The 22,832-nt window shown below is 37.7% G+C and overlaps 1 protein-coding gene across 1 annotated transcript in view; it reads right to left on the reverse strand.

Annotated features, from left to right (window-relative positions):
* Window positions 1–10,515: 10,515 nt before the first annotated feature.
* The window catches only part of LOC112669570 (translation initiation factor IF-2-like), a 44,289-nt gene continuing 31,972 nt past the window's right edge, over window positions 10,516–22,832 (reverse strand). Inside the window, exons 5-6 of the mRNA XM_049100801.1 lie at window positions 19,497–19,612; window positions 10,516–10,760 (exon numbers count right to left, since the gene is read on the reverse strand). Of these exons, the coding sequence (XP_048956758.1) occupies window positions 19,564–19,612 (49 nt within the window). The 3' untranslated portion in view covers window positions 10,516–10,760; window positions 19,497–19,563. The remainder of the gene's footprint in view (window positions 10,761–19,496; window positions 19,613–22,832) is intronic.

Consider the following 22,832-nt stretch of genomic DNA (forward strand, 5'->3'; position numbering starts at 1 on the left):
TGAGCCAAAGGCAGGTGCTAAACCGCTGCGCCACCCAGGGATCCCTAGAAGAACATTTTAAAAGAAAATATTATATTATATAATTATGGAGGTTCTTTCCAACAACTCAATTTTATGATATTACAAAATCATAAGCTGAAAATAATGATGTCAAGTTTAATTTTTGCCCATTATGGATTCCTAATATTAGCAACTATTATTTTTTAAGTTTCTATACTAGGTAGTAATTCTGCAAGACATTAAAACCTAAAATTAAGCAGGTGTAACAGTTTTGAATTTAGCAAACTTGTATTTTTAAATCTTTTTTCCTGTTTCCATAGGCAATAAATATACTCAGTGGAAAAAAAAAGAAAAGCAAAAAACAAACACTTGGAAAACCTGAAAAATACAAAGGAAAAAAATTACCAATAATTCTTGCACCCAAGGATAATTGCTTTTATGATTTTATTTTTTTTTAAGATTTTATTTATTTATTCATGAAAGAGAGAGAGGCAGAGACATAGGCAGAGGGAGAAGCAGCTCCATTGAAGGAGACCAATGTGGGACTTGATCTGGATCAAGGTGATCAGGATCACCTCCCCACCCCACCCCCACCCTGCTGAAGCCAGGCGCTAAACCACTGAGCCACCCAGGTGTCCCTATGATTTTATTTTTAAGTAATCTATACACCCAAGGTGGAGTTTGAATTCACCACCCTGACACCAAGAGTCACACACTCTACTGACTGAGCCAGCTAGGTGCCCCAAATCTTTCTTTGTTGTTGTTGTTTTTAAGATTTTATTTTTAAATAATCTTGGCACCTAAACTGGGGCTCAAATTCACAACCCCAAGATAAATAACTATTGTTAACGTTTTTTTCAACATACTTTATTTCTTAAAGCATTTTTTTTTTCAGATTCACAGTAAAATTGAGCAGAAAGTACAAAGAATTCCCATATCCTTCCTGTCCCCACACTTGCATAGCCTCGTGGCTCACAACATTCCACAACCAGAGTGGTATATTTGTTACAATGGACGAACCTACACTGATGTATGGTACAAACTGAAAGTCCATAGGCTACATTGGGTTCACTCTTGGTGTTGTACATTCTATATATTCTGCTAAATGTATCATGACATGTATCTACCATTATAGTATCATCTATAATAGTTTACCTGCCCTAAAAACCACCTGCACTCCACCTATTTATCCCTCCCTGCCCCCTAACTCATGGCAACCTCTGGCCTTTTTACTATGTCCATAGTTTTGTATTCTCCAAAATATCATACAGTTCTAATCATACATTAATAAGGTCTTTTCTAATTGTTTTCTTTCACCTAGCAATCAGCATTTAATGTTTCTCCATGTTTTTTGTTTGTTTGTTTTTTGTTTTTTTTTTTTTTGGCTTGATAGATCATTTCTTTTTAGCACTGAACAAATAAACCGCTGTTAATTTATCTATTCACCTACCAATGCACATCTTGGTTGCTCCCAAGGTTTGGGAATTATGAATACAGCTGCTATAAAGTCTATATTCAGGTCTTTATGTGGACATCAGTTTCCAATTCATTTAATAAATACCAAAGGAGTGGTACTGCTGGATATAATGGTAAGAGTATGTTTAATTTTATAAGAACTGCCAAAAGGTTTTCCAAATTGGAATTTTGCATTTCTACCAGTAATGAATGAGAGTTCTTGTTCTATATCCTTACCAGCACTTGGTGTTGTCAGCATTTTGGATTTTCACCACTCTCCTAGGTGTGTGGTGGTATCTCATTGCTGTTTTACATTGTTAACATTTTGACATATCAATATATTTTTAAAAGATTTTATTTATTTATTCATGACAGACACAGAGAGAGAGGCATAGACACAGGCAGAGAGAGAAGCAGGCTCCATGCAGGGAGTCTGACATAGGACTCGATCCCAGGATTCCAGGATCACACCCTTAGCCAAAGGCAGACGCCCAACGCTGAGCCACCCAGGCATCCTGACATATCAATATTTTTCCACTTTATTTTTCCACAGGAAGTTTGTAAGACATTTATAACACTCATAAAAACTATCTCTTGGTAATTTTGTTATTATGTGGCATAGACATGAAGAAGAGATTCTGTAAAGAGCTAATGAGATCACAGGAATAAAATTGCCTTTGAGAATAGGGTCATCAGGGATGCCTGGGTGGCTAAAATACTAGACATACTTATTTACTACGTGATGCCATATAAAATGGTTTGCGGAAAATGCTTTTGAGATACTGTATCTATGATGGCAAGGAACTAGTTTTGAATCTAATCATTTTTTCAATGTAGTAAGGAGGGGCGTCTGGGTGGCTTAATGGGTTAAGCATCTACCTTCAGCTCAGGTCATGATCCCAGGGTTCTCAGGGTCGTGGGATCAACACCCTGCCCCCAGCATTAGGCTTCCCTCTCAGTGGGGAATCTGCTTGTCTGCTTGTCCCTCTGCTCCTCCCCCTCCTGCTCGTGCTCACACACACTCTCTCAAATAATAATTTTAAAATCTTTTATTTTTTTTAATTTTTTAAATTTTTATTTATTTATGATAGTCACAGAGAGAGAAAGAGAGAGAGGCAGAGACATAGGCAGAGGGAGAAGCAGGTTCCATGCACCGGGAGCCCGATGTGGGATTCGATCCCAAGTCTCCAGGATCGCGCCCTGGGCCAAAGGCAGGCGCCAAACCGCTGCGCCACCCAGGGATCCCTAATTTTAAAATCTTAAAAAAAAAAAAAAAAACTTTAAATATAATAAGGAAAAAAGAATTGTAATCAAAATTAGAGCTATCAAACTTGATATGATAACTAATGTTTAATACTGGTAATAAAAATTAGTCATTTTTACTAGCTGACTATGGAATTTTTATTAAGATCTTTCTTTTTTAAAGATTTTCTTTATTTATTCATGAGCAACACAGAGAAAGAGAGAGGCGCAGAGACACAGGCAGAGGGAGAAGCAGGGTACATGTAGAGAGCCTGACATGGGACTCGGTCCGGGTCTCCAGGATCACACCCTGGGCTGCAGGCGGCGCTAAACTGCTGTGCCACCAGGGCTGCCCATCAAGATCTTTATTCATTCATTCCACAAATACTGAGTGTCTCTGTGTTGCCAGATAGTATGATAAGTACAAGAAATATAACGATGAATAAGATGGATGTAATCCCTAACTTCCTGGAATGTACAGCCTAGACTACAAAAAGCCAACAAATATGGAATCAACAAAATAAATAAAATTATTACAGCTGAGGGCTGGGACGGAAATAAGCAGAATTCCTCTATAGAGAATAACAATGGAGACCTATACTCATGATTATGGAAGATCTGTCAGAGGCAGTAACATTTAAACAGATCTGCCAAAGAAGAATCCATTAGAATAATCAAAGGAATATTGTTCTAAGCAATAAGAAAGACAAGAATTAAACTCATCCTAGGAACTAGAAGATCAACAGGATGGAGAGTACTAGATCAAAAGAAATAGTGATGAAAGATGAGAGTGAAGAGCTTTCAAGTATTCAAAAGAAAAGTAGTAAAGAAAGATCTGAGGGGCACTGGTGGCTCAGTTGGTTAAGAGTCAGACTCTTGTTTTTGACTCAGGTCATAATCTCAGGGTCATAAATTCTAACGCCATCGGGCTTCACACTGGGTGTAGGAGCCTGCTTAGGATTCTCTCTCCCCCTCCCTCTGCCCCACCTGCCCCACTCATGAGTTCTCTCTCTTTCTCTCTCTCTCTCTCTCTCTCTCCCCCTCTCCCTCCTTCCCTTAAAAAAGAAAAATCTGAGTCTTCCAAGTCTGCCTAAAGGATATAAAATCCAAAGTTCTTTTCCTGGCCATAAATATTTCACAATTCTGCCCATTAATCCAGCCTCATCCCCTCTCTGGTTACTCCCAAACATCTGGCACTCTAGGTACCTTGGATGACTTATTCTTTCCCAACCATTCTGCAAACTTTTAATAGATCCTGACTTTATGCTATATCCTCAAACTATTAAAATTGCCCTCCACTCAGTCTGGTGAGCTCTTTCATCTTTAAGGCAGAAACATCACATTTGGGTACACATACCTCTGGGACACACAAACACTTTCTAAACAGGACAGGGGCAAGAACAGTTTCAGAGTAATCAATCTCCAGATCCTCAAATTCACTTGTATTCCTTCCTAAAATTGACTGCCTGAGAGCTTCTCAGGGTAAAACTGTGCATTCACATCTACCTTCTCCCACTTTTTTTGGTGAAAGGAGACAGGGGTTGGGGGGGAGGGTTTGGAGGGCCAGAGAGAGAATCTTAAGCAGGCGCCACACAGAGAATGACCTCGAATGCCTGGCTCAATCTCACAACCCTGAGATCATGACCGGAGCCAAAATCAAGAGTCAGATGATGAAATGACTGAGCCACCCAGGTGCCCCTTCTTTCTCTCACATTAAAACAAAAGGCAGGCATAGTGCCCAACAAAAAGACAATTTGAAATACTGATGTGAATCTTAATGTAAATTAATGACTCTTATGGCTGGCTAACAGCTTTTTAAAAATTCTTTTTTTCAATAAAACTGAGGGAAGACCTACTTAGGATGTCAGCTGATAAGTCCTTAAAATAACTTTTGATAACAGATGGTGTTTTGAGTTGAATTTTGTCCCTCCCCCTAAAACTATGCAGAAATCCTAACATCCAGTATCTTACATGTGACCTTACTTGAAAATAGGACCTTTACAGAGGTTATCAAGTTATTAAAAAAGGGTCATGAGGGTGAGTCCTAATCCAATAAGACTAGCCTCTTTATCAGAAGGGGAAATTCAGATGCAGAAATACACACAGAGGAAAAAGACAACCGGAAAACACACAGAGAGAAGATGGCCCTGTGACAGGGATAATGCATCTACAAAGCAAGGAATGCCAAGGATTACCAGCAAACCACAAAAGCTGGAAGAAGCAGGACTGCTAGAGTTCTCCAAGAACTTGGCTCAACAAACAACTTGATTTGAGATTTCTAGCCTTCAAAACTATAAGACAAAAAAAATTGTGTTGTTTTAAGCCATCCAATTTAAGTACTTTCTTACAGCAGCTGTAGGAAATCAATACAAATTTCTATATATAGCTTTTAGCATATAATTTCCAAAGAGTTCAAAATAATTGAGAGACAGAATTAAACAAAACTCCTACTTTCATCTACTTATTTATGTTAACCAGTTTTCTCATCATTTACATCCATAAAAATGAAAAAGGGGGAAATAGAATCTGGCTCATTATAGCAAAATATAATATTCATCCAAAAATGTATAAGATACTTCTAAAATTCCTTCTTATGCCATTAAATGAGATATTTCTATGAAATTCTCCTTTTCAAAATTTACTAATTAAAATGTGTAACACATTGTGTTGGTTTAGTAATTTATTAATAATTTATCAACTTATTTAATCATTTCTTATTTCACTGATAAGAAATGTTTAGTACTTACTTAGTTTTATGGCCCTAGAAAATTTTCAATTTCAATTGTTTATTTATTTACATATTTTTGTTGCAGAGCAATATAGTAGGATGATTGCTAAAAGATTTTTAAGAATAAATATGTGTGGGGGTGCCTGGATGGCTCAGTAAGTTGAGCATCTGCCTTCAGCTCAGGTCATGATCCCAGGGTCCTGGGATAGAAGTGCCCCTCCCCCCTGCTCACCGAGGAGTCTGCCTCTTTCTTCCTCTGCTACTCCCCCTGTTCATGTGCTCTCTCTCTCTCTCAAATAAATAAATCTTTTAAAAAAAAGAATAAATATATATGACATGAGGATAAAATTCTATGGGGAAAGTGGAATGGAAATGAACTCCAAGTGAGAAAAAAATCTTGTAAAATTTCCTACTACTAAAGTATTTCTTATTCTTGCACTTTTTAAAAGAAAGATGGGGACATGTGGCAGGTCAGTCAGTTGTCTGCCTTCAGCTCAGGTTATGATCCCAGGGTCCTGGGATTGAGCCCAATGTGGGCTCCCTGCTCAGTGGGGAGCCTCCTTCTTCCTCAGCCACTCTCCGCTTGTGCACTCTCTCTCTCTCTCCCTCTCTGTCAAATAAATAAATAAAATCATAAATAAATAAATAAATAAATAAATAAATAAATAAGCCAAATCAATACATTATTTAGATATCACTATATTAATAAAAGTGACTTAAGATTTTTATTTTTAAATGTGTGTGTTAGCACTATCTGGAAATTCTATTAGATGTTACTTTATACTGTGTAATGAGTTTATAGTTAATCAAACTTTTGGAAAGTATGTTAACCAAAGAAGTTTGAAGACCTTCGGTTATTTTTTAAGTACGCTCCATACTTAGGCTGAGCCCAACTTGGGGCTTCAAATGACCACCCTGAGATCAAGACCTGAGGTGAGATCAAGGGTCAGACGCTTAGCCAACTGAGTCACCCAGGTGCTTGAAGACCCTTGTTTTAAGGTCAGCTGAAGCACTATTTCCTCTGTAGAGTCTCCCCTGTGCTTTCTTTCTCTTCTTCCACAGAATTCATTTGCAATTTGCTATAGCATATAAAATACTGTAATATAGTTAGTTGTCTACAGTCCTTCTCCCTATTCTCTTAAAAGGCAGGAACAATATGTTATTTATCTTTGTTCCCATGCCTGCTGTAGCTAACGGTGCAGAATACATACTCACTAATTTATTTATTTATTTTTTTAAGATTTTATTTATTTATTCATGAGAGGCACAGAGAGAAAGATAGAGACACAGGCAGAGGGAGAAGCAGGCTCCATGCAGGGAGCCTGATGTGGGACTCAATCCCCGGACTCCAGTATCACGCCCTGGGCCAAAGGCAGGCACCAAACCGCTGAGCTACCCAGGGATCCCAAAATACACATTTTAATACTAAGCGCACTGAGAAAACGTCTATTTCTACCTAGAGAAAATGAATTGAAGTCAAGTAAATGGCCCCAAGCCATTTGACACATATAGTCTAGTGAGTATCTGTTACAGAAATACCAGGAAAGTTAAGTAAAAATGTTAGGGAGTAATTTGGGACTAATTGATTAAAGAAACAAAATCATTGTTGCTGTTTTCAGAAAGAAAAAAAAAAAAAAAAAAAACAACCTGTAGGCTAGTACAACAAGTAGAGAATGTAGTAAATATCAGATCACATAACAGACAGCAAGTTTGGAAAAACTTAGTGATTTCTTTAAACAAACAAAGAGGTAAATTGCTTTGAACGCTTCCAAATTCTTGGTAGATTAACAAACCTAGTCTCCATCACTAGGTGGAAGAAAATAACTGTTTTAATGCATTATCCAGCCCCTATTTTGGCTCACCGTTAGGGATGAACCCTATTTTATTTCTTTGCTTTTTCCTCTTCTTCCTCCTCTTCCTCCTCCTCTTCTTTCTTTCTTTCTTTCTTTCAAAATTATGTGCTGAGGGCACCTGGGTGATTCAGTGGTTGAGCATCTGCCTTTGGCTCAAGTCATGATTCTGGGGTCCTGGGATCAAGTCCCGAATCTGGCTCCCCACAGGGAGCCTGCTTCTCCCTCTGCCTATGTCTCTGCCTCTCTGTGTCTCTCCTGAATAAATAAATAAAATCTTAAAAAAAAAACTTAAAAAAATTAAAAATAAAATTAGGTGTTAAAACATTGATTGGAACCCTCTTCATAAATCTTCCAAATCCAAATTATGAATGCAATAATATTCTATACATGATTGTATGCTCACGCAAATATGTTCATATAAACCTTTATATTCTTACATTATAACGGAATTGTGCTAATCAATATCACTCTCACATTTGGCTTTTTCAATTAATAGGACGGTATAGAGTACCAGATCAATACAAATAGGTCCACCTAACTCATTTTTAATTGCTACATAGTCTGAAATATTGCTATGACATACTGCCTTGGTTCCCTCATTTGTAAGAAAGGTATAATGACAGTACTTATCATATGCGGTTATAATGAGAATTAGAGAGTTTACAGGTGTAAAGTGTTTAATATTGTTCTGGTACATAGAAAGCACTATTTAAGTTTTCAGGAAATAAATTATATACAGATCTACCTCATTCCTTTTCATGGCAAATTGTAGGTATTCCATAATAAACATACTCCCTATTTTGTAACTATTTGTATATTGATTAATGTTTAGGTCATTTCCAATTCTTTGCTATTACAAATTTAGCTGCAATAAGTATCTGAAGCAAAAATTGTACAATTTATCACTTCTTTTTTTAATGAAGATTTTATTTATTCATGAGAGACAGAGAGAGGCAGAGACACTGGCAAGGAGAGAAGCAGGCTTCCTGTTGGGAGTCCAATGTCAGACTCCATCCCAGGACCCCAAGATCACAACCTAAGCTGAAGGTTCAGCCACTGAGCCACCCAGGGGCCCCCAAATTGTCACTTCTTAATAATTTTTTGCTTCTTAAATAAAAACAAACAAAAAAACCCTGTACACATTCCATACTAATGAAGTATGAGAAAAGAGTTACTCTCATATACAAACAGTTGTAGTATAAATTAGTAAATAAGTATCTATTAAAATTAAAATTTGTATATACTATGATCTATCATTCTAACTTTAGAACTCCAATCTAAGGCTGCCTGGGTGGCTCAGTGGTTGAGTGTCTGCTTTGGCTCGGGTCCTGATCTCAGGATCCTGGGATCGAGTCCCACATTGGGCTTCTCCAGTGAGCCTGCTTCTCCCTCTGCCTGTGTCTCTGCCTCTCTCTGTGTCTCTCATGAATAAATAAATAAAACCTTAAAAAAAAAAAGAACTCCAATCTAAAGAAATAGATATATACTAGTTTTTTTTTTTAATTTGGGTATTAGATTATATCTACTAAATTAAATGTCTCTGAGAAAACTTCTTTTAAGATTTTATTTTTATTTATTCGTGAGATACAGAGACAGAGGCAGAGACACACAGGCAGAGGGAGAAGCAGGCTCCATGCAGGGAGCACGTTGTGGAACTCGATCCCAGGTCCCCAGGATCAGGCCCTGGGCTGAAGGTGGCGCTAAACCGCTGAGCCACCCGGGCTGCCCCATGATTTTAAGTAATCTCTACACCCAACAGAAGGCTCAAACCCACGACTGCAAGAACAAGAGTTCCTCCAACTGAGGCAGCCAGATACCCCATCTATGAGAAAACTTTTTAAAGCTAATCCAAATATATTTTTTCCCTTTCCAAAGTAGATTAGTAATTTAGATTATTTGTAACCATTTATTATTTCATTTTAAGAGATTGCTTTTCTGGAAAATTTAATTATATTTCATATTATCAAAGCAACATACTAATTAAAAATATAACAGCTTATTAAAAGACCCAATTGAAAAATTATTAAATCAGAATATCTTGACAATGTTTATATTCTTTGAATGAGTGTCAAATTCTAATCAGTTCATTTGTAACCTAGTCTGTCATAAAAACTAAAAGCTGAAATTACTATTTACTTTCTAATAAAACATTCACCAATCCATTTACAGTATTTTAGTAAATCTATGAAACTGTAGCAATTAGTAGATACTAGGAAAAAAACTGAAGGGAAACCTGCTTTCCTTGACTACCTATCAATTCTTTTAAAAGATTTTTCCTTTTCTTTTGAATTAAAATTGTATACTTTTCCCTGACTTAGAAAATCCCTCATATATAAAAATGAGCTTCTAAATACTAGTAATATTCATGTTTAAAAAAGAAGACAAGAATAAAATATTTTAGGTACTAAACCCTCAAAATGTGTTTTCTAAGGCCTCTGCTATGAGGTTATTTAATGTGAAAAATTACAGACAACATAATTCTTTAATTCTGGAAAAGTCTGAAACAAACCCTCCTTATGATAAAGTGTACTCTTTAGAAAAAGTGTTACAGAGAAGTTCTTCTATTCATGTTATATCCTTTACATGTTGGACTTGAAGAATTAATTAAAGGCCGAGAAAAGACAAAGATTTTCAAAAACTTTATTGTTGCTAGCTAGAGAGGCCCTTATTCTACCTAACAAGTACAAATCGTGCTGAGAATTTTAAAGACTCTTGAAACTCTCCTCATAATGTTTTTTGCTTACTAACATAGAAGCTGAAAAGGGTTATGTGGAGGTTAAAACTCTTGCAGTTCACACAGCTAATTGGTGTTTGCTTATAGAGCCGTTTTTTATTTCAATGAAATAGCCTAGACTTGTTTATTATTTTGACAACCCCTCCTAGGATGTTACTCTATATCTTATATCAGGCAAAGTGGCTGTAGATTATTGCATAGGGCACTTACCCAGAGGAACGGTATGGAAATCTCAGTCTAGTAGTCATTATTTATTTTTTTTAAAAGATCTATTTATTTATTTTAGAGAAAGAGCATGAATGAGGGGAGGGGCAGAGGGAGAGGGAGAAAGAGAGAGAAAAGCAGACTCCCAGCTGAGCAGAGCCTAACACAGGGCTGCATCTCATGACCCCAAGATCACAACCAAGCTGAAATCAAGAACTGGGTGCTTAACACCCTGAGCCACCCAGGTGCCCCTAGCAGTCATTATGTATAATTGAGCTGGAGATAATATGACTTAGGGGCCAGGGGGTAAAGAAATTTAATGTGAAGGGATTTCACGTAATAGCAGAAATGTCATTTCCTTGTGTGAGATCTTTTTAACTATGGTGGAGACATACTACAATGCCTGACAAAATTAAGTAAGATAGGATCTTGTTAACCAAGAGTGTCTCTAAATGGATAAAAATAATTTGTATTGCAGATGATCAGCATTTGAAGGATCCAAAATGCCTGCACTTGAACTTGTTGCTTTCTTGATGACAAGTAGCTGGAAAAAAAGACAACAAATCATATTTGGGTTTCTGTTAAGATGGTAAACTAGTGCAGGATGCTGGCTTCCCTCCCCACTAAAATAAGTTTTGGAAGAATTTTAAGCCACAGATAATTTGTTATTGGGATCGTCTTGGCATCCTTATAAATCATTTGACAGTGGAAGCAAGGATTTATTCATGGTTTGTCTACTTTATTCCATTAGTTTATATGTGTATGTCAGTACCACACTGTTTTAACTACTGTAATCTTTTTTTTTAAGATTTATTTATTTATTTATTCATGAGAAACACAGAGAGAGAGAGAGAGAGAGGCAGAGACACAAGCAGAGGAGAAGCAGGCTCCATGCAAGGAGCCCGATGTGGGACTCGATCCCCAGTCTCCAGGATCACACCCTGGGCTGCAGGCGGCGCTAAACCGCTGGGCCACCCTAACTACTGTAATCTTATAGTGAGTTTTAAAACCAAGAGGTATGAGTTCCCCAGTTCTTTTTCCGTTGTTATGGTTATTTGGGATCCCTTGATGTTGCATATGGATTTAAGATGGATTTTTCTATTTCTTCAAAAACACTGTTTGGGTTTCATCAGGGACTGCATTGAATTTGTAGATTATGTTGAGTGGTATAGTCATCTTAACAATATTAAGTCTTCTGGGACGCCTGGGTGGCTCAGCGGTTTATTGCCTGCCTTTGGCCCAGGGCATGATCCTCCTGGAGTTCCAGGGTTGAGTCCTGCATTAGGCTCCCCGCATGGAGCCTGCTTCTCCCTCTGCCTATGTCTCCGGCTCTCACTATCTCACGAATAAATAACTAAATCTTCAAAAAAAAAAAAAATTAAGTCTTCCAATCCATGAACATTGGATGTCTTTTCATTTATTCATAAGTTCTTTTTTTTTTATTTTTATTTTTATTTTTTTGTTTTTTTTTTTTATTCATAAGTTCTTTAATTTATTTCAGTGATTTTCTTTAGTTTTCACTCTGATTATTTCACCTCCTTGAAGGTTAATCCTTAATTTCTTAGTATTGTATTTTTGTTGGTGCTATAGAAGAGAGAAGGGAGAGAATCTTTTTTTTAATTGAAGTTTGATCAACATACAGTATAACACCCAGTGCTCTCCTCAGTGCCTGTCACGCAGTTACCCCATCCCCTCCCCCCGCCCACCTCCCCTTCCACTACCCTTTGTTTGTTTCCCAGAGTTAGGAGTCTTTCATGTTTTGTCACCCTCTCTATTTTTTCCCACTCATTTTCCTTATAATCAAAGGGAGAGAATCTTAAGCAAGTTCCATGCCCAATGGAGCCCAATGTGGGGCTTGATCACGGCCCTGAGATCATGACTCGAGCTGAAATCAAGAGTCAGACACTTAACCAACCATCCACGAGCCCCAGCCTGTTGATGCTATTGTGAATAAAATTGTTTCTTAATTTCCTTTTGGGATTGTTCATGTTATTGTACAGAAACATAACTGATTTTTGAGTGTGATTTTGTATTCAACTACTTTCCTTAATTTTTCTTGTTTGGAGAGGGAAAATTTTTAATTTTTAACCATTAAGTATGATGTGAGCTGTGGGTTTTTCATAAGTGGCTTTTATTATTTTTGTGATAGTTTCCTTCTATTCCTAATTTATTGAGCATTTTTGTCATAAAGACGTGTTGAATTTTGTCAAATGTTTTTTCTGTATCAATTGAAATGATAGATTTTTTTTTTCCCTTCATTCTTTTAATAGGATTTAGGCATTGATTGATTTTCCTATGATGAATCATTCTGTTTCAGGGATAAAATCCCAGGTGGTCATTTGTTTAATCTTTTTAATATTTGTTGAATTCAGTTTGTTAGTATTTTGTTGAGTGTTCTTGGATCAATATTCATAAAGAATATTGGTCTTTGTTTTTCTTGTAGTGTCTTTGTTGACTATAGTATCAGGTTATTGTAAACTTATTGAATAAATAAATTACAAATTGTTTTCTCCTCTTCAATTTTTTAGAAGAGTTTGATGAACATTAGTGTTAGCTAATCTTTGAATGTTTGGTAGAATTCATCTTTTTTCTCTTAGACTTTTTTAAAAAAGATTTTATTTATTCATGAGAGACACAGAAAGAGAGGCAGAGACACAGGCAGACGGAGAAGCAGGCTCCATGCAAGGAGTCCAATGTTGGACTCCATCCCGGGAATCCAGGATCATGCCCTGAGCCAAAGGCAGATGTTCAACCACTGAGCCACCCAAGCGTCCCTTCTCTTAGAGTTATTTCACTTAGCATAATACCCTCTACTTCCATCCATGTTGTCATGAATGGCAAGATTTCATTCATTTTTATGACTGAGTAATAATACACACACACATATATGCATTACATCTTTAGTCACTCATCTAACAATAGACTACACTTTATTGCAAGATTTTTGATTACTGATTCAATCTCCCTAGTGGGAGATCTAATCAGATTATCTATTCCATATGATTCAACTTTCATAGATTGTGTACTTGTAGGAATTTGTCCATTTCATCTAGGTTATCCAACTTGTTGGTGTGCAGCTGTTCACAGAATTCTCTAATAATTCTTTTTATTTCTTAAAATCAGCAGTAATGTTTCCATTCTCATCCTAATTTTAATAATTTAAATCTTCTCTATAAGCATTTACAATTTTGTTCATCTTTTTTCTTTTAAGTTTATTTTTTAAGTAATCTCTACACTCAATGTGAGGCTTGAACTCACAACCTTGAGATCAAGAGTCACATATCATTCCAACTGAGCCAGCAGGCACCCCTGTTCATCTTTTTTCTATTCTCTATTTTATTTATTTCTGTTCTAATTTTTATTATTTCTTTCCTTCTTTTTTCCCTCTTCCTTTCCTTCCTTCCTTTGAGCTTACTTTGGTCTACTTCTCCTAATTATTTATGGCATATTCCTAAGATAGTGATTTGAAATCTTTGTCCATCTTTAACGTAGGCATTGATGACTAAAATTTTCTCCTTAGCACTCCTTTACTGTATTCTATAAACTTTGGTATGTTGTGTATTTATTTTTGTCTCAAAATATGTTCCAATTTCCCTTGTGATTCCTTCTTTGACTCATTGATTCTTTAAAAATATGTTTTTTTAAAATTTTTTTTTAATTTTATTTATTTATGATAGTCACAGAGAGAGAGAGAGGCAGAGACACAGGCAGAGGGAGAAGCAGGCTCCGTGCACCGGGAGCCTGACGTGGGATTCGATCCCAGGTCTCCAGGATCGCGCCCTGGGCCAAAGGCAGGCGCCAAACCGCTGCGCCACCCAGGGATCCCAAAAATATGTTTTTTTAAATTTCCACATATTTGTGAATTTTTCTGGTTTTCTAGTTTTCTTGATAGGTGTGAAAGATGGTATCTCATTGTGGCTTTCATTTGAATTTCCCTAATGACTAGTAACGTCAAACATCATCCATATGCTTATTGGCTTTTGTATATCTTTTTTGCAGAAATCTCTATTCAAATACTTTGCTTATTTTTAATCTGGTTGTTTTCTCCCTTGTTGTTGAATTTTAGATTGGAATCCCTTAACAAATATATAATTTGCAAATATTTTCTGCCATTCTGTGGACTGATAGTGTCGTTAGGGCACAAAACTTTTAAATTTTATGAAGTTTGATTTGTCCATATTTTGTTCCGTTGCATGTGCCTTTGGTGACTTATACAAATCACTGCCAAATTCAAGGTCTTGAAAATTTAATCCTGTTTTCTTCTAACACATTTATAATTTTATCTATTATATTTAGGTTTTTCATCCATTTTTGGTCAAACTCTCTATACAGTATTAGGTAACAATCCAACTTCATTCTTTTGCATGTAATATCTAGCTTTGCCATTGCTATGTGTTGAAAACCCCAGTTGAATATGGAGTAAGGTTAGGGTCCAACTTCTTTCTTTCACATGTGTATATCCAATTTTTCCAACACTGTTTTTGAAGACTATTAAAAGATAAACTGAAGCATATTAAAAATTTTAAGAGATTATTTGAGCAAAAATCTATTCAAATTAGGCAGCACCCAATTTAGAAGATAGAAAGGAGCTTGAAGTAGCTGTACCAAATGAAAACCTGGGGCAGCTCATTGGGTTGAGCATCTGCCTTCAGCCCAGGTCATGATCTCAAGGTCCTAGGATTGAGCCCAAAATTGGGCTCCTTGCTCAGCAGAGAATCTTCTTGTCCCTCTGTTCCTCCCCTCGCTTGTGCTCTCTCTCTCTTTCTCTCAAATAAGTAAATGAAATCTTTTTTAAAAAAGGAGAAAGACTTTTATAGGCAGAAAGGAGTGGAAACAAGAAAGTTATGCAAAACTACAAAAAAGCAGGCTGGGTATTGCAAATTTGCCTTTAGCAAATGGCAGGGGTCTATTAGGCAGATTATTCAACTATTGCTGATCAAGTGATTCTATTTGGACAAAAATCAAATCTATACTTTAGTCTTGGCTTGGTGATATAGAGCTTAGCATAAGTTGCTCCATTTGGGGCCTCTTATTTTTAACAAGACTATCATTTCTTCATTGTGTAGCCTTTGCATCTTAATGAAAACCATTTGGCCATATCTTGAGGGTTTATTTCTGAGCTCTTTATTCTTTTCCTCCAGTCTATATATCTGTCCTTATGATAGTACCACCCCTTTTGATTACTGTAGTTTTGTCATATATTTTGAGATCAGGAACTGTGAGGCCTCCAGCTTCACTTCTTTTCTTAGGGTTGAACTCTTATACCACACACAAAAATTAAAACTCTTAGAATAAAACATGGGAGGAAATCTCCATGACATTTGATTTGACAATGATTTCTTGGGTATGATACCAAAATGCAGACAACAAAAGCAAAAATAGACAATTGGACTACATCAAATTTAAAAACTACTATAAAGCAAAGAATCAATCAACAGAGTGAAAACACAATCTATGGAATGGGAAGAAATATTTATAAACCATATATCTGATAAGGGACTAATATTCAGAACACATACAGTATTCCCTTATAATAATGTATCGTACATTTGCAAATGTGATTAAGATTCCCGTGAACTGGGACACCTAGGCGGCTCAGCGACTGAGTATCTGTTTTTGGCTCAGGGCATGATCCTAGGGTCCAGGAACAAGCCCCACATTGGGCTCCTTGTGGGGACCCTGCTTCTCCCTCTGCCTATATCTCTGCCTCTCTCTGTGTGTCTTTCATGAATAAATAAATAAAATCTTTAAGAAAAAAAAAAGATTCTTGTGAACTAAATTATGACATAGAGCTTAGGAGCTGATATACTCCTAAAGTAGGACAGTGAAAGGGTATTGCTAGCTTTTCCAGCTGAGCGCAAACTGCTTCTAGAGAGTCTTATTGACAGGGATGGTGAAAAAAACCTTTTGAGAGTAGCTGCATACTAGGTATGAGAGGATTTTATTATTTGCTCAAGTGATGAAACCACAACTTGTATATCACCCATAATTGGAGTTACTCCCTGGTTAAGATTATGATAATCTATTGTTATTCTCCAAGATACATCTGTCCTATTCACAGGCCAAATGGGCCATTAAATGAGGATGTCATGGGAATCACACTCCTGTATCTTTCAAGTCCTTGGTCAGAAGTTGGAAATCAATGACACAGGGCTCAAATCAAGGCTTCCTCTGAAGGAAGACAGAAAATCCATTTCTTGCTTCTTCTACATTCTAGTGACTGCCAATATTCCTTGATTGCATCACTTTAGTCTCCAATCTCCAACCTGCCTCTATGGTCACATTGCCTTCTCTTATGCCCATAATCTCCTTCCACTTCCCTCTGCAAATCTGTGCATTTAGAGCCCACCCAGCTAATTTATTTTTAAATGCTCAATCTTAATCATATCTGCAAAGACCCTTTTCCCATAGGAAACATAATAACATTTACAGGTTCTAGAGATTAGGATCTGATATCTTTGGGAGCCATTCTTCAGCCTGATATATGGATATAGAGCACACAGCATAGTGCCTGGCAAATACTGATTTAAGCTTTCAGGATAGGGTCAAGAAAGATTTCAGATTCTCAGGTTATAATTATATAGTTGCAAGGGAGCCAAGTGAATTACTTTCACTAATTCTTACAATTCTAATAGAAATGCAATATTGCTTTTGAATTATAATTTTTTCTAGATAGTAGCTATTTTAGTATCTTTCCCTTGTTCTTCCCAGCATAATAGCTCTCACTCCACTGTTCAGAGAACCAATAAAGGGATTCAGCCAGCTGCTGAATATGTTATTCCAATTATGTGTTATGGAACTAGAGAAAAAATTTAAGATATGTTTGAAAACCCACTGGGCATTAGCTCATGACAATATGAGCTAAAAGTTCCACTGATCATCTGACTTCCATAAGCCCCTACTCTGACTGGTGGGTTACAGTGACATAGTGGGTTTTTCTAAATTGGTGTCCATTCAGAGCCAGTGTTTAGTAGTCCCTGAAAGGTTGACTATTTCCTTTTCCCCAAAATATAGTTATCCTGGTTAAAAGTCATTGATGCCCTTGGTGAAGGCAGAAAGAGTAATAGTGTAAATTTTTGACAGTATACTGCGGTCCTTCCTCACAAGGACCTGGCATCTCCCTTACTTAAGAGGTTTTGGGTCTGTAATTAGCTCAAGTATGGGAATTGATTGAGGGTCTATGACTCTGATTTTATGATTTAAGTTAGACTTTTAGATGATTGATCTAGAAATTTTTTGATTATATATATCAACTAATAATTTAGTAGGTTTTCCATCTGTCTCATTTTTAGGAACACCATGATCAGTGAGCCAATTGCATAGGTCTGCTGGAGTTAGACTATTCTGATTGTTGCTTTGATTCTGTGGTCCAATATAGTAACCATGCTTATCTTGCCTTTTGCAGTTGAAAGCCACCACTTGGCCCCTCCCAGCCAGGATCCAATTATTTCCATTACATTTAAGTTTCCCGTTCAATGACTGCTGCTCTCACTGGAAGGTCTGGCCTACTGAAAAGAATGATCACAGATCTCTTCAAGGATGCCATGGTTCCCCTGACAAATATTATTTCTCATAGTATTGGTGAAAGGTATGTTTTCTGGGCCCTTTCAGTGTTGGTCAGTAAATCTTTTTTTAAAAAGATTTATTTATTTATTTATTTATTTATTTATTTATTTATTTATTTATGAGAGAGAGAGAGTACAAGTGGGGGTTGGGGACAAAGGGAGAGGGAGAAGCAAACTCCCTGATGAGCAGGGAGCCTGACTCAGGGCTTGGGCTTGCCTTAGAATCATGACCAGAGCCAAAGGCAGAGGCTTAAGCAACTCAGCCTCCCAAGTCCCCCACTGGTCAGTAAATCTTAACAGACAAATCCACTTTAACATTCTACTCTCCCCAAGCCTTTGAATCCCCACCTTTATATTAAACTAGGCAGAGGTGGCATTTCCAATTCATTCACTATAGACCATCTTTGGGACCATGTTTCAGCGAACCTACCAAAAAGCCTTTTTTAACTCCCCAAGCTGTAACATGAAGTGCAGAATCTCTGCTTAATGATCTTATACTAATAAATTCAGCCTGATCCAACTTGATGTTCTTTCCACAATTCTCCCACACGCTTAGTATCCATTCTCACACTTTTTTTTTTTTTAATTTATGATAGTCACACAGAGAGAGAGAGAGAGAGAGGCAGAGACATAGGCAGAGGGAGAAGCAGGCTCCATGCACCTGGAGCCCGAGGTGGGACTCAATCCCGGGTCTCCAGGATCACGCCCTGGACCAAAGGCAGGCGCTAAACTGCTGCGCCACCCAGGGATCCCCATTCTCACACTTTCCCATGAAATTTTTGTCTACATAAATTAGAAAACTCAAGTAGTTCTTTTGAAGTGCAGTACACCTCTTCATAGATCATGCTTTGTACCTCACCTCTAGATGCCTGCTGGGACTTGAGTCTGCTTATGTGTCTAGAAGCAAAGTGAAAGTGGGAGTAGATCCTGAGGAGAAGCAGCACTGGCTTGCATAGCAATTGTTTTAGGGGAGGCCATTACAGTTTCTTCAGGCAATGCAGGTATAATTCTCTCAGAAAGGGGTGAAGAGTCCAATTCTACTGTGGGTGAGGAGGCTATATCCAATGGAGGTGTGAGGTCTCCATCTCTTAAAAAGACATATCATCATGTTCCCATCTTCATCAGGGTCTTCCCATACACCCCTACTCCTTTTTTTATTTTTTATTTTTTTTATTTTTATTTTATTTATCCATGAATCCATGAGAGATACACAGAGAGAGGCAGACACATAGGCAGAGGGGGAGAAGCAGGCTTCCTGCAAGAAGCCTAATGTGAGACTCAATCCCAGGACCCCAGGATCACAACCTGAGCCAAAAGCAGATGCTCAACTTACTGAACCACCCAGATGCCCCCCCATACTGCCCTATTCCAACTTGTAGTATCCTATTCTTTGAAAGTAGTATCCTCACTTTAGCAGCAGACATAATGTAAGGCTGTCAATTCAACTTGCATTATAACTCAACCAGTAACAAGATGAGATTGTACATTTGATTTTCAGCAATCCCACCCCCTGTGGCTGGCTATAGGAGATGAATCTCCTTCAGGGCATACATAGTCTTCTGGTTATTATGCAGCTCTTGAGCTAGGGATGTGAATCCCTGAACTCATCCTTTTTTTCCACCACTTTGTCCAGTGACATTAGGAACAACTAGTCAAATCTCATTTTCTTCATTAGTTTTTCAAAAATGCTCAAAGATATATATACAGCCACCTACCTTCTTGATAAACAATTGATTAGTAAGAGCATCCAGTAGAGATATTTTGTGTATCTGTTTTGGCAGATCATCTCATGGACTGGTAGCAAGCTCTGTAGTCAGTAGCATCTTTACATCTAATTAGAAGAGAGACAATTTCAGAAACCCCAAAACCAATTCAGAAAACTCACCCTTAATACTCTGTTCCTCTAGAACCACTCTTAGTATCAAAATCTGTATTAATTGGGGTTCTCCAGAAAAACAGAACCAAAGGAATATGAAGAGAAAGAGATTTTAAGGAATTGGCTCATGTGACTGTGAAAGCTGTTTCAAAACAAAATTCAAAGGAGTAAGTTTAAAGATCTAACAGGCTTTATTCAATGACTCATAACTTGGGCAGCATCCCATCTAGCAAATATAAGGGACATAGGGACATCCAAGGAAATGTACAAAATGGAAGGATTTTATAGGCAGAAACAGGGTGAGATAAAGAGGTTAACTAGCAAAAGAAACGATTGTTTCAGGCAAGGTCATCTTCTTTTAGAGGGAAAAGCAAGGGTCTTATCATGCTGATTATCTCATTAGTGCTGATCAGGATATTCCAAATGGATAGGGCTTAAAGCTCCACCATAAGAATTAAGCCTTGGGTTTAGCAAAGTGACTCCATTTTGGGCCTGTGGTTTCTTTAAGAAGGCTAAGAAGTTCCAAGATCTGCAGTCGGCAAGCTGACAATGCAGGAGAGCCCATAGCATAGTTTCTGTCAAAGTCTGAAGGCCTAAAAAGCAGGAGAGACCATTATGTAGGTCTAGTCCAAATCCTAGGGCTGGAAAAGAGGAGGAGTTGATCATGTGAGTTCAAATCAGTTCTAGTCCAAAGACAGGTGAAGACCAATATCGCAGCTTGAATATAGGCAGATAGATCAAATTCTCCTTTACTCATCCTTTTTATTTCATTCATTACTTCAGTGGATTGGATGGGACCCACCTGCACTAAGGAGGACAATCTGCTTTACTCAATCTACTGGTTCAAATATCAATCTCATCCTATAACAACCTTAATATCACATTATAATTATGTTTAATTAAATATCTGAAAAGGCTATAGCCCAGATAAGTTGGTACATTACATTAACCATCACACCCTAGTTTCCACTCCTCCAACCCTTCTGATGGCATTGAAAGAATCTAATCCCTTGTACTGAATACTGTACCAATGAGGGTCCTGATAAGAAATATGGCACATTGAAATTTAGTAATTAGGGGACATTTAATAAAGATAATATTTTAAAAGATGAAAAGAAACTACAAGGTAGATGGAAACCAGAAGGAATAGTATAATAAATAGAGCTAGAAATAATTTGTGCCCTGAAGAGGCTAAAGGAGGGAGCAGTGACTATCACCTGGACCTCACCTTTACTGCTCATCTACTTATACTCACTTACCTTTGTCTTACATCTTTCCTTACTTATCTTATCTCTCTTTTTTAAAGATTTATTTATTTAGGGCACCTGGGTGGCTCAGTGGTTGAGCATCTACCTTTGGCTCAGGTTGTGATCCCAGGATCCTGGGATCGAGTCCTGCATCAGGCTCTCTACAGGAAGTCTGCTTCTCCCTCTGCCTATGTCTCTGCCTCTGTGTGTGTGTCTTTCATGAAGAAGTAAAATCTTTTTTTTTTTTAAGATTTTATTTATTTATTCATGAGAAGCAGAGAGAGAGAGAGAGAGAGAGGCAGAGGGAGAAGCAGGCTCCATGCAGGGAGTCCGACATGGGACTCGATCCTGGGTCTCCAGGATCACACCCTGGGCTGAAGGTGGCGCTAAACCGCTGAGCCACCCGGGCTGCCCAAGAAATAAAATTTTTTAAAAAAAGGTTTATTTATTTGAGGGAGGGAGGGACTGAGGGTGAGAGAGTCTTAAGCAGACTCCGCACTGAGCACAGAGCCTGATGCGGGGCTGGATCCCACGACCGGGAGATCATGACCTCAGCCAAAACCAAGAGTCCAATGCTTGCTTAACTGATTAAGCCACCCACGCACCCCTCCAGCTTATCTCTTAACTGAGCTAAAAGACTTTATGGGCATAATATCCCCGTGATATAAACTGAAACTACTTCTCAAGCAAGGAGGAACCCCAGGAGCCCAGGCCACCCAGAGGAATCTGAATTTTTTTTTTTTAAGATTTTATTTATTTATTCATGAGAGACACAGAGAGAGAGAGAGAGAGAGGCAGAGACACAGGCAGAGGGAGAAGCAGGCTCCATGCAGAAAGCCTGATGCAGGACTTGATCCTGGGACTCCAGGATTACACACTGGGCCAAGGCAGGCACTAAACCACTGAGCCAACCAGACATCTCTATTTTTTCACAGTTTTAGAATCAGAGTTAAATTAGGAGGGACAAAGATTTCCCATATACTTTCTGTCCCCTCACATGCATATCATCCCCTATCAACATCTCTCACTAGCGTGGTACATTTATTACAATTGATGAACCTATATTGACACATTATTATTACCCCAGATCCACAATTTACCTTAGGGTTCACTCTTGGTTTGCATATTCTATGGTTTGGAAAAATGTATAATTATAGGATCATATGGAATATTTTCACTGCCCTCAAACTTTGTGCTCAGGCTATTCATCCCTCCCCTACTTGAACCCTGGCAACCACTTTTTTACTGTCTCCATAGTTTTGCCTTTTTGAAAATGTCACATAGTTGGAATCATATAATATGTAGTCTCAGATTGACTTCTTTCACTTTGTAATATGTTTTAAGTTTCCTTTATGTCCTTTCTTGGCTTTATAGCTCATTTATTTTTAGCACTGAATAATATTCTATTGTATGGATGTACCAAAGTTTATTTATTCACTCACTTACTAAAGGCCATCTTGGTTGTTTCCAAGTTTGGCAATTATGAATGAAGCTACTATAAACATCTGTATGCAGGTTTTCATATGAATGTATGTTTTCAACTCATTTGGGTAAATATCAAAGAGTGTGATTGCTGAATCTTATGGTAAAAGCATGTTTAGTTGTTTTTTTTTAAGATTTTATTTATTTATTCATGAGAGACACAAAGAGAAAGAGACATAGGCACAGGCAGAGGGAGAAGCAGGCTCCATGCAGGGATTTATTTATTTATTAGAGACACAGAGAGAAAGAGACAGAGGCACAGGCAGCAGGAGAAGCAGGCTCCATGCAGGGAACCTGACGTGGGACTCAATCCTGGGTCTCCAGGTTCACGTCCTGGGCTGAAGGCGACGCTAAACTGCTGAGCCACCCGGGCTCCCTGCATGTTTAGTTTTGTAAGCAACTGCCAAACTGTCTTCCAAAACAATGAATGGAAGATCCTATTGCCC

This window comes from Canis lupus, chromosome 25, assembly GCF_003254725.2.
Source record: "Canis lupus dingo isolate Sandy chromosome 25, ASM325472v2, whole genome shotgun sequence".
Lineage (NCBI taxonomy): Eukaryota > Metazoa > Chordata > Mammalia > Carnivora > Canidae > Canis > Canis lupus.